The sequence below is a fragment of the Vulpes vulpes genome, chromosome 5 (assembly GCF_048418805.1).
Source record: "Vulpes vulpes isolate BD-2025 chromosome 5, VulVul3, whole genome shotgun sequence".
NCBI lineage: Eukaryota > Metazoa > Chordata > Mammalia > Carnivora > Canidae > Vulpes > Vulpes vulpes.
Genome location: NC_132784.1, coordinates 47425706 through 47439395, shown reverse-complemented (window position 1 = coordinate 47439395; position 13690 = coordinate 47425706). Strand labels below are relative to the sequence as shown.

The 13690-nt window shown below is 34.8% G+C and overlaps 1 protein-coding gene across 5 annotated transcripts in view; it reads right to left on the bottom strand.

Annotated features, from left to right (window-relative positions):
* The window catches only part of CDH7 (cadherin 7), a 125301-nt gene that overhangs the window by 18389 nt on the left and 93222 nt on the right, over positions 1-13690 (bottom strand). For all 5 annotated transcript variants that reach the window (XM_072758061.1, XM_072758059.1, XM_072758060.1 and 2 more), the window contains 4 exons: positions 12306-12442; positions 11306-11427; positions 10532-10649; positions 7279-7530 (listed from right to left, as the gene is read on the bottom strand). In XM_072758061.1, the coding sequence (XP_072614162.1) occupies positions 7279-7530; positions 10532-10649; positions 11306-11427; positions 12306-12442 (629 nt within the window). The remainder of the gene's footprint in view (positions 1-7278; positions 7531-10531; positions 10650-11305; positions 11428-12305; positions 12443-13690) is intronic.

Below are 13690 nucleotides of genomic sequence, written 5' to 3'. Positions count from 1 at the left end.
ATACACCTGTCTACACACAATGGAATATTACTCAGCCACAGAAATAATGAAATTTTGTCACTTGCAACAACATGGATGGGTCTAGAATGTATTATGCTAAGTGAAATATCTCAGAAAAAAACAAGTACTGAATGATTTCACTTATATGTAGAATCTAAAAAACAAATTGAAACAGACTCATAGGAAACAAACTGTGTACTACCAGAGTGGAGAGTGAGGGGGAGGTGGGCAAAATAGGTGAAGAAGACTAAGTGATATAATTCTTCAGTTCTAAAATAAAACATGGGAATATAATGTAAGGGAATATAGTCAATAATTTTATAGCAACTTTGTATGGTGATATATAGTAACTAGATTTATAGTGGGGATCATTTCATATGAAAATGTCAAATCGCTATAAGGTACACCTCGAGTTAATAGGATATTGTATGTCAAGAATACTTCAATTAAAAAGACAAAGAATCGTGGTTGTGAATAATGTTTAATCGGTAGGTAAGACATCCCCTCTGAGAAGGTAACACTGAAGCTGGTCATAAAGGTAGTGTGAGCACACCAGGTGAAGGGATTCAGGAAGAATCTTTCAGTAACAGGGTGGCATCTTTCAAACTAATGGAAAGGCAGCTGTGTGGCTCTTCCTACAGGATGAGTGAAGGATTAGACAGCCTGATACCTTCAAGAGGTGAGCAGGTGTCAGAACATGTCTTGCTTTGTGGGCCATGAGAACCATTTGGATTTTTATATAAGTACATTTGGTGCTTCTGAAATGTCTCAAGCAAAGCAATAATTTATGTTTTAAAAAGTGAAATGATAGGAAAAATACAGGGGTACTAGTGCAGTCTGGTGATCAAAGACGGATGTCATTGGAAGTGACATCTAAGCTAAGATCTAAGGATGAGAGAATTCAACTTGTCATTTTGTCTGGATCTATGTGCTGTAGAATAAGAGATATATGCAGATCCTCAGTAACAGAAGGCTAGAATTTGAACTTGTACTTATGAACTCACTCTATTATTTAGTCACAGAGTATGAAGATTTACATATGATAAAACCCAAGCATGTGAATGAGGTAAATTAGATATCAACTATAGCATTTTTAACTAAAATTTAAGCTGAATTTTAACAACGAATGCAGTATCCTTGAAATCTCTACTGCAGTTTTTTTTTACTCTATCTTTAGATAGATTCGGAAAATCATACATTCAGATTTATTTTTTTTCTTGAGCCCTTATAGATCTCCAGGGCTATTAACCCAAAAATGTAATTTAAGTATTTTAAGTGTGTGCCATATCCACTTTATAGAAAAAATAAAGAGGCTGGATTTCAGATAAAATGCTCCCAAATCATATAATCTTAAGAAATGGGAAAATCTGGGTCCAATGAAGATACTAGTTATGGCTAAGACAAAAATAAAATAAAACATTCTTTTCCACTAATGAATACATTCAAATTATTCATGGTCTCATTCAGCATGCAGATAGGACATGCCCTCTACATGGCATATCAGCATCTTATGAGGTGCTACAGACATAATAAAATAATACTCAGCCTCTGCAAGCAGAGTCTACTGGAGCAGATAGACAAAGAGACAAACTAATGATACAGCCATAAAGGATGCTCTGGGATATACAAAGTGCTATGGGGCATGCAGAACGGCACTCAACCTGGACTCTGCCAAAGCAAAAAGAGGGAAAGTTGTTCCAGACAGAAGAAGCAACGCAGGTAAGAGCAGGTAAGACAAAGCAGGATGAGTCTGAGAAAGAGCAGCTCCATAATTTGGCTGAAGATGGAAATGGGAGGGAGCAGTTAGGTCATAGAAAGCCTGTGATTTTCATCTGTGGACAGTTTGGAGCTATGGCAATCTTATTTTAAGCTGGTGTGTGTCATAGTCACATCTGCTTTGCAAAAGCTTACTCTGCCTGTGATGCAGGTGGATTGGACCTGGTAGAGCCGGGTGACTGTCATTATTCAGGAGGGCGACTGTAGACCTGGGGCAAAATCAGGTGCAGCATCAAGGGTCAGAAAAGCATAGATTCAACAAAGTAAAATTCATATTTTTGGGGAGACTGATTGGCTGTGGGAGACGAAAGAGAAGAATCAAGGCTGACTGATTCCCCCTCAAAAAGCATGGAAGTAGAGACTATATCAGGAGGTGAGCTAGGGATCTAGGAAAATTGTTCAGGATTTAATAATTCTATTCAAATTTCTAACGCCAGCAGTCCGTTAGAATGATGAAGGTGCCTATCTAGAGATCTGCAAATCATCTGCACCTAAGAGATGGCTGCTTTCCATGTCTCGAAAACAGGGAAGCATACATTACAACCCAAACTGAGCTTCCGCTTACCCCCCCCCAAAAAAAAGTATCACAGAATTCCTCTCCATTAAATGTGCGAGTTAGAATGACTTGAGTATCGAGACAGACATAAAACTGACCTACGTACAATGAATATTGTGTGTACAAAGACAATTGGTACACTATATATTTTGGTTGTGATGAAGTATAATCTCAAATTTATCATATACAATTCTTGATGTGTTTTCTCAAGGTTGGAAGTAATTGGAGGATCCTATAAATTAGACACTCAGAGTTCACCAAAAAAGTGTTAAAGCTGCTCTGTAAAGCAGATCAAAGATTCTGCTAGCTCTAATTTGGCAGTACCTGGACTGAGATACCCACAGATCTTGCCCACAGGGATTTCCCAGAGACACACAACTCTGTCATATTGGAAAACATGTAGGGAAAAAAACCTTATCAAGGACATCCACAAGGCAGTCTTGGCTGTGTTTGGATCCTGGCTGTGACACCTTATAACTCTGTGCATGTTCCTCTAATTTACAGTTTTCTCATATAAAAAGTGGGCGTAATACTATTTGCTAGTACCTGCCTCGGAAATGTGTTATGAGAATTAAATTAGACCATGCTCACTTAGTATGAGCTAATTAAATGTAATTCTTTTTTTTTTTTTTACAATGCTTGCACTTGTTTGAAAGACAAACACAGGTGCCACCATAAATTAGCCACTTCTGTCCTTTATTATCACTAGGACTGCTATATCAAATATGTTCTATCATTATAGATTATGATGGAGGATCAATCTTTTACATAGTGCTATCATATTGTTCTCCGCAATCATACACACACACACACACACACACACACACACACACACACACACATATTTGTTTTTGTTTTTTTGTTTTTTTTACTTAGGTAATACTATGACTTACAAAACTAGGAAAATACTTTCCTGTTGAACAAAATCATGAGTTGCCACAGTAACAGAGGAACAAATATGGTTCAGCACTCCATAGATCAAGAAAGAAAAGTGAAAGATGCATGACAGGTAATGTCAAGCTGGCCATCCTGGACCCACTGAAAAAGCTTTCCAATTCCATGTAGTAAACAGTGGTTTCCACAAATGTCTTATTAAACCTGAAGCTGGGCCAGTCTAATTAGTCCCAATCATGGCTAAAGCGCGAGGAGCTAGAGGGGACGTTATAGGACTTCAATTACTTGGGCTTAAAGGTCCAACTATGGAAAAACAAAACAACATAGTAAATTCAGTGACAATTTTAGCGTTCAGGAAAATGCAAAGGCTAACAAAGAAACTACCTGTGCAGTCTAACAAAGAAAATAGCTACAATATTCTCTGGATAGATGTGCAACATTTAATACTGAAACTGTATTTTAAAACAATTGAAATTCTTTCTGTTCATTTTTTCAAAATCCACTGAAGTAATAATTTAGTGGCAATCATTCATAAATTTTTCTTTTTTTCTTAAAATATTATATGTATACATTTCATTGAGAGAGAGAGAGAGATCGTGCACACAAGGCTGGGGGGCAAAGGGAGCCCGATGGGGCTCAATCCCAGTACTTGGAGATCATGACATTTAACTATTGAGCCACCCAAATGCCCCAAATTTGTTTTTTTCTGAAGTGCTTTAAGCTTGGTTGAAAAATTACCATATACGTCAACAATTATGAACAACTATGGTAACAATGCATAACAAAAATGGTGTTGGGGTGGGGCCCCTGGGTGGCACAGTCTATTAAGCATCTGACTCTTCATTTTGGCTCAGGTCATGATCTTAGAGCTGTGAGACGGAGACACACGTTGGGCCCTGCACTGAGCATAGGACCTGCTTAAAATTCTCTTTCCCCCTCTGCCTCTCCCCCTGTTTCTGTGTACACTCTCTCTCGGTAAATGAATGAAATCTTTAAAAACTGGTATTGTGGCAAAATATTTAGGAAAACATTAGAATATTAAAGTTTCTTGCCCCATATTGATGAAATGTTTCTACTTATAAAATAATTGCATCTGATTGATAACTTTCTCATTAACTGTGAATATGACCATAATCTCTCCCATTCAAGTTGTATTCTGTGTAAGTAAAGGAAACTTCAGGCTCTAATTTTTGGATCATCTCTTTCATTTAGGAATTCAGATACAAATAAATTACAAAGGGTGAGAACAAAGTTGGGATGGGAGAAAGCTCAGGAAAGAGTTTACCCATCAAGTTAGAAGGACACAAACATGAAGTCAACACAACCAACTTCAGACAACATGACTTTCCAATTTTTAGGAAAGACTGAAGGTGAACAGTTTTTCAAAAAAATATTTTCAAGGTATATTTCCTTTATAGTTTCATCCAAAAGCAGTGATTGACCATACGGTGTCCTAGAATCTGATGGCCTAATGGCCATTATTAGCTTGTTATATGAACTTCTGAAATCCTTGAACCTAACTGTATTTCATTTTCCCCCTCTGAAAGTTTAGGTTAAAACTGATTTCAAAGATGCCTTCTACGATGAATACTCTGGAAACTTCAACGCATCCCTTTCTCTCATCTTACAAAGAGCTTTAATTTGAAACATCACTGGCACACAAACTTGGCATACAGAGAAGCACCTTTTCTTAAGGGTGGAAAGCCCAGGTGCTTAGATTTCATCCTTAGACTGAACTAGATCTCAAGGAGTTCTTCCCTATTTCTACCCTTCACTTTTTTTTTCTCCTTAGCAATATTTATTCAGAAGTATAAAAAGGTTGAGTTCCAAATCCTGGTATCTAGTGTCACAAAATAAAATTCACCTTGCTTCTTGAGGTGTAAAATGCGAGTCACTTGTGCACTAGAAGTCATGATTCATGCTGGGCTGCGCATCTCATCCACACCTCCCCCACCCAAATACTCAGTCATGTTGGCTTTGGTACATGTTGTGTGAAAACCCAGAGTCTGTGATTGAGGAGACAGAACCAAAAGAATAGGAAAAGTCCAAATCATCTGCTTCTAAAGACTCAGTAAAAAAGACTAAATTCAATTCTAAACAGAAATACCAGTATTTGAACCTACTGATTACTGAGCCACATCCTTACAGAGAAATAAAAGCCAATGGTTCCCAAATGAATTTCGGTAAAATAGGCTGTTTTGACTTATATTTTTATAGACTTGGGGAAACTTTAAAAAATGAGTAAAATATATGACATAAACACCTTATCCTAAAAAGTGGAACAGGTATTCCTACTTTGGTATCTTTTAAAGGAAAACGCTCAAATTTTACTAAATTTTTATGAAATCCACAAAAGCTATAATCTTACCTTGAGATATATGTACAAACACACACATACACATACATACACATACACATATCATATGCAAGAATGTAATCTAATAAAACTCTATTTCACTTATTTCTGGCGACAGCTAGGTAATGATTCTTAACTAATTACATCCATCAAGCAACCTAACTTTCAAGGAAGCCCTTGGTCAAAGGTAAAAGTATATTCTAACAATGAAATAGGTTTCATTAGATTGATAGCATTAAAAAACAAATAAAAGGTAATTAGCTCTTGGGTATGATTAAATTCTGGAGAATACAATTTTATCTTACTCTTTTGAAGTATGATGTAATCTAAACTGTCCGTGATAAACTGGTGAAGTTAAGTTCAAAAAGAGTCATCCATATACTAACTACCTTTGTACTGGTTCCACCTTTTCCTAAATTTACTCTAGTCCTTTGTATTCTACTTTAATCAGGCTTTAGCTGGGAATTACTATTTCTAATGAATTTCTGAGACTTTCTGCCACCTATGTGAAGCTATTTGAAAAAAAAATTTTTTCTTCTTTCTAGATTTATTTGGTTAGCTGAAGTTATTGAAGACAGTAATTTCATTTGTATGGAATGACTTACAGGGTATTAGTAACTAGGTCTTAGATGGTTAATAGGTTGAGAGCTCACTTCATCAATAACACTTAAAAGTTATTGTATGTTCAGTATATAGTAAGAACATGATTATCTCATTTAATTTTTACAACCACCTTACAGTCTAGTTCTATTATTTTCCCCTTCTATATTAAGAAGCCAGCTTTGTAATGTTCCCCTGGTGAAAAACTAGTGTATGCTGGGAGCAATAATAAAAGCTAGGTTTACCTAACTCCATAAATCTTGTTTTTAAACATTACACAATGATGACTCACATTGCCAAATTCTGCCCTAACAAAAATATATTATAAATGGGTTCACAAATTATATTAGACCCCAAGAAAACACACAGAACAGTCTCAGATGTAATATTAAATGCTTGTTGTCCTTGCTGTAGGAAGCTGTATTATGAAAGACAATGCAGCTAAGGAATAAACCCTTTACCCAATGCCCATGTTGGATGTCTCCCAATTTTTAAAAGGGTACTGCATAATCTCTTATAAAACTGGAATTCTAATATATGTTATAAATCTTATTTAACCATGCACGTGCAAGTAATCATGGAGAGTATAATTAAATATGTTAATTCTTGGGAAATTATAATTCTTGAATTGCTGAAATTGAAATCTTTTCAAATCTGTGAATAACTTAAAAATCTACCTTAACTCTTCTCTGAAAAGAGGAGGGATATAAAGCCGTCATTTCCGAAGTAATCACATTATCAAAACAACTCAGAAAAGATTCTGGGCTAATATATCTCCTCTGTAGGGTATCTTAAAACAAACAGCTGGGATGTGGTAAATTTGAGAAGAAAAAACAATTTTAAACAGTCATTTAACTTCACCGCTGCTTTAAAAATGAAACTGATATATATATATATTTTTTTTTTTCTGAGTTGTATTTTAAATATGCCATTGGAAAGTGTGGCCAACGACCATGGGTTGCTTATGGAACAAAACACCATTGAACAGAACATTTGCATATGTTCTCAGAAAGGTGCTGATGGCAAAAGAAAAAAGTCACGATATATGGTTGGTGTGACGGCTCTTGCAGCACAAGCCTTGAAAAATAGTACCTACCCAGTAATGTCAAGACACAGGCGAGTATGGCGATCAGGGCTCCCGTGCTGAGGCCGGCAGGGAGGACATAGGCCTCCGCATTGCAAGTCTGGGCTATCCCATCGGCATCGCAGTCACAGACACGGATGGTGAGGGTGTTGGTGCTGCTGAGGGAAGGCGACCCACTGTCCACGATAAAGATCGGCAGATAATAAACAGACTGTTCTTGTCTCCGGAAGCCATTTCTCCTGGTGAGAATGGAAGCTGTGTTGTCTAGGATAAAGAAAGCAAATGTGTAACGAGATTTCTGAGGGCCAAACTTCATCTGATTTAAGGGGGTGGGGGGCTAGATGAAATAGGTGAAGGGGATTAAGAGGTACAAACTTCTAGAAGAAAAACACACACACAAATTCATGTGATTTAAGTCATTCTGTTTAGTGTCTTATTAGTTCTATTTTTTGTTAGCTCTATTACCCAAAATGAGTTCATTTTAATACATTTTAATGTATTTACATCATACTACAGTTAGGACCAAAGGGAAGAGCTATAAAGTAAAACTGAATATGAAAACTGTCATTCATCACTTATTAATTGCAACTTTGTAAAAATTACACAGAGAATACCCTTTTATTTCTACATGTCAAACCATACACTCACAAAGAGGATGATTCAAATTAACAGGTTAAATATTTTTGCAGCGTCATCAGATAGTACAAATAAAAAGCCCAATCTATCTCTCTTTGACAAATCCAAACCCAATATAGAAACAAGCAAAATGAGACAATCCAGCTTTTTTTGAACTAAGTATACATCGATATTCAGAAGGGGAAGTATTGTGTAGTTTTTAAAATCCAAATTGGTGTATAACCTTACCCAAACCCCATGTACATAAACATTTGTCAGTGATAAAATAGGTCATTTGTATTTAATTTATATTCAATATTCTATCTAACATTTAATTATGAAACTTTTACCGGTGATCAATGAGTCTGTATCACATAACTGTGATTTCCATATCAGAAATAATTTTTTTATCTACTAGCAATTTACCCAGCTAACATCTTAATTAACTAATTAGAGAATTTATGTGATCCTTTAAATTTACAGCCATAAAAACATAAATGAGGAAAAGAGATCATAGTTTCATCTAGTGCACTTTAATATGTATCTCCTTTCCAAGCTATTAAAAAGATATTTACCCAATGTTTATCATACAAGAATTAACAATGCTCTAATGAAAGAGCAAGCTGAAATCTATTCCATCCAAATAGCACAAAACAGGAAGCTCACAGGAGACTGGAGAAAACATATAACCCAAAATTACAGATGTAGCAGAAAGAAAACTGTTTGATTTTCAGGTTCCATCTGGTAAATTTTTATGTAAACAAATCTCTTATTTTAAGACATGAATTTGAGGTATTCATTAAGAATATGTACATGAAGTTGTTGATGGATATTGTTTTCACTATGTTTCTATACACTTAATAGTATCACACACGTGTCTATTTCTTTACCTCCCAATCATTAAGATATTATATGTATTCATGATTTGATACATACAATTTTTTTCAGAGTTGTTGAACTGTAATCTAACCTGCTTGGCTTCAAGGAGTGTGTGCACACACAGACACACAATGAATTGAGGCACACGTGCACAAATGCCCAGTATGTGGAAGACAGCCCTATCCTCAGGAATGAGATCACAAAATCCATCATGTTCTCTATGTAATTCCTCTGATGGAAGCCAATATAAGAGCTGATCTTCTCTTATTCAACATGTTTTCCTCCAAGATAGATGCTAGGGAGGTCTGGGCTTGACTCAGGGAAATCTTTCTGTTATGTGGCAGTGGGGATGTCCTATAAATCCATACATTTTAGTGCATGTACTGTCCAACTATCATGGTGGTACTGGATGATGACACATGGGGGATATATTGAGACTCTTCTTGGGAATGTCATAAAACCCCCTCTCTGCATTTGTGCTGGATGAATCTAAGTGCTGAGAACTGTCCCAAATATGATTAAGTCAGAGAGTTTGGGATTACCCACACAGAGAATGCTCTTCCTTTTATATTACTAAGGGGACAAGATAGTGTTCTCATTTGCAGAGAGTGAGATCAGGAAAAATCCTATTTTCAGACTGAATTTTTGAGGTCAAAGTTGGATTTTCTGCACTAAAGAAGATGGTATAACGTCCACCTCCTGAGTAAGTCTTTTTAGATGAGCCAATGTTTGACTTGCAAATCTATTTCTACATTTTTTCCCCTAGAATCTTGTTCACATATTCAAACTGAATGAATTATATTTCCTGTATTGTTAAGAAATACTCCTCTCTCTATATATATCAGTTGCAAATGCCCTTCTGCAAAAATAAATACCTTGAATGAAAACACCTGTGAATAAATTCAAAATAAAAAAAAAGATAGGTTCTCCTACTTCCTTTAAAAGTTCTTATAATTTCCTATATGCTGTCTATATGTCTATAATTATATATATAATTGTATGTTATTTATATATGATAATTTATATATGCCTATGTGTCAGTCTATATACATTTATAAAATGTAATTATTATATAAGGATGTCTGTGTGTGTGTGTGTGTATATATATATATATATATATATATATATATATATATATATTTAAGCAAAACCAGAATATACTTATAGGTATTTGTCAAAATTGTTCATAATGACACTTATGGAACTGGTAAGACTGCTTATTTACTTTTGAAGCTTCAAAATGAGATTTAGGATGACAAGAAATTCTTTTGTTCTTTTTATATTTCCTCACATAAGGAATATGTCTTTTAATTATGTGCATGGATTAATTCTATTTTCATGTTAAAAAATAAAAGAATAACCGATACTACTACTAAAAAGTCAAGTTGATTTAGGTTGAAATCAAATTAGAAATACCAATTATTTTCTTAATGTCTCAAATCATACCTATGTAGTATAGCCTTATTAATACATTTAGCTGGACCTCAAAGGTCTAGAAGAAAAGTCAGAGAGAGATGAATCTGGCTTCTTCCCTATTTGGATTGAGGCCTGAAATGATTTAAGTAGCAGCTGCTGCTTCATGACAGCAAATCCATAGATAAAAATTACCTGAGGGGCTCATTGCCCTTTAATTAACGTCCTTGCTAGTATGTGTGTGTATGTGTGTGTATATACACACACATATCTCCATAATCAGCATTCCTGAGCAAGAAAAAGTAGTTGTTTAGAGAGTCTGTACCTGCTGCCTCCACTGGTGACAATAATACCTTACCTTTGTTGTCTTTCAATGAAAAGTTGTGGTTATTTGTTGCATCAGTTGTTAAGCTGAAATAAAACTGGTGTCCATTCGATGGCTCATCTTTATCAACAGCACTGATCTTCTGGATAACCTAGAGGTGGAGAATTAAAGCATGAAAGCATGTTGCTGTGCTCTGCTATGTTTTGTGTGACAGGACAGAGCAATTTTATAGCTTAAAATAAATATCATCTACCTAGGAGGAAGGACCAGATGTACTAACACGAACCCAATCTAAAAAGAGCTCTGAAAAACAAATCATGTCCCTTTGAAAACTCATGTTTGCATTTACTTTTGTGAACCTGAGAAATAAGCTGTACCAACTGATGGCACCAGCCCAGTTCCCATCACAGAATACCGCACAATATGAATGAGTAGAACAAATCACACCAAGATTAAACTATACTTAATTCTTAGAAGTTCCAGGTATGCAAGCCCTGTTGTGTAAAATGGGAACAGCCCAATCAAGTCTAATATGCTAGATTTCTCCTTAAAGGAGTCAAAACCCTCCACCATTTACCATGGCTTTTATAATGTTTACCTTTCTTCTTGAGAAACTTCATCATCCCAATTAAACCAGAATTTTAAAATTCCTTCAATATTAGTTTATGCCACACATCAAAGTGTTAGTTTTGCTGAGACATGCTGATTATGTTTTATCTTAAAGCTGGAAGAATTTCAAAGGCAACTGCTGCTGGATATTTTTATAGAAATCACAAGCTAGGAGCCTGGTGTGCTGAAAGCTCTTACCTGCCCTGGCTGGGCATTTTCACACACAGTGGTTTCATACTCCATAGCAAATTCGGGGGCGTTGTCATTGATGTCGAGTATAGTAATGGCCACATAGCCTCTCCCAACTTGAGATGGATTCTCTAATAAGGAGGAAAATGTTTTATCATTTCCTCTGAGACTAAAGCTATTATTTCATTGCCATTTTACTCAAGCAACTCCTATTAAAAACAATTAGAATCAACCAAAATGGTTGATCTCTCTAAACCATGATTCTAATATGAAAGTGACTGAACTTTGAATGAAATGTAGACACATAACACTAGACTTCAAGGGAGCAACAGAAAATTTGATCCAAATGTAGTACATGTGTGTAGTTATTTGAGTCCCTGATGAGAAAAATCATTGAAAGAATGACCAATAAACCATGAATTTCAACATTCTTTGAAGCTTGAGTGCAGATTCGTATGACTGTACATATACACTGCATATGCACATATACTATATATGTAGATAATATGCATAAAATATAACATTTTATATTTTATAACATTTTATAATATTTTTATATTTTATGACATTATATAGAATTATTATAACATAATTATGCATTGTTCTTTAAATGTTTTCCTTAACAGGGGCTAAAATTACTTCAATGTCAAAATGAAAATCTGAGTGTATTAGTTATAGATCAATTTAATACTCTTTGTAAGCTACTGGGCCAACTCTAAATCAAAATAAATGCAGCCTAAGAAATAACATTACAGAACAACAAGCAGCCCTCTGAAGGTATTTCAGGCCCATTATTTTACAGTAATCTCTTTTTAATAACTTTGAGTTTCAGCAAATAAAATTAGTGAATATAAATATATTTCACAGCTTAAAATTAGAGATTTTCAAGATTTTGCTTAATTTAAATAAGCACCCAATACAACTCAAGCAGAAATAATTACCTGATGACAACCCATTCTCTACTCTCAATGTCCTCCATCCTAACATAATGTTAAACCTTACAACTTACGGCTCTCCATTGCAAGAACTGTGATATTATGAATAGCATTTGTCTCTCGATCCAAAGATTTGGCAGTTGTAATAACTCCACTGTTGGCATCAATATTGAAGTATCTCTCCAAGTCTGTGTTTCTGTCAATTGAATACCTAATTGAAGATTAAAAAAGAAAGAAAAAAACTTCAATATTTATGTTTGATTATAATTTGCTAAATTTATTTCATTAATTGCATAGCCAACCACCAAATCCTGCTGACTCCACAATCTGTTATAGTATTAACATAAATACATGCTTAGTCTGAAACTTCACCAATGTTTTAATATACTTGGTTCACAACTGCTTGTCAGTAATCTTTTTGCTTTTCTGTCAGTAAAAAATAAACACCCTAGTATAGTTATCTTCACAGTGGATTTGAACTAATAAAATAAACTTCAAATTTATTTTATTATTATTTTGGATTCCCCAAATCACTTACTATAGATTTAGTAGTCTTTGTCATGGTTATAGGTCCCTCTAAAATGAGCCATATATAGACATCTTGCCCTTTCACATACGCTTAGTAACATCATTTGTCTTGACAATAAGCCTGATCTTAATCCCTCCATTTAAAAAAAAAATCTCACTCAAGATCTTGAACAGGATTCCGTAAATATATTTCAAGGTAGAACTCGAAAAATTACATGAATATTTTGGTGTGTAGAGGCATTTTCTTAAAATATCTGTCACCCAAATATTAGTGAAAAATGACTGTTCCACCTGAATTCTTATTCCATTATACTCTTATTTGTTCCATACACAAAATTTACCCACCTCCCACTACTGTTTTCAAACACCATGCCCCTACTCCCCGTAGTTCTAGTTGAGTGAAGGAACCTCATTTAAAGACATAATTAAACAAAAGAATAGACAAGCAAACACATACCCAATATAACATATTTAATGTTTCCATAGTTCTCCAACTATTATTAGAATCATCTACTTCTAGCCTGCTGTATTACAAAATGCTAGACACATAGCAAGGGAAGAGAAGGCATGAGAAAGTTATAAAATTAATCATAAACCAACAAATACTGTCTTTATCCAGCAATAGGTATTTGGGTATTGAAAATATTAGGAACTTCTTTCTCTTTCGGTTTCTATTTTCTTGATGCCAAATGAAACAAAGTTATCAGCTGAGGGAGCAAAGAAGAGAAGGTAGTTTGAGAAAGAAGGAGAAGTCATTTTTTAGAAATGACAGAAATATATATAAATATAAACACACAAATGCACACAGACTAGAGAACATATAATAGAATGGCTAAGCATTGTGGATTTCCACTTTGAAATTACATTCATCAATTTAATGAGATCAGTCATCCTCTTTTTCTGTTTTGCTCCGTTATCATCCATATGTTTG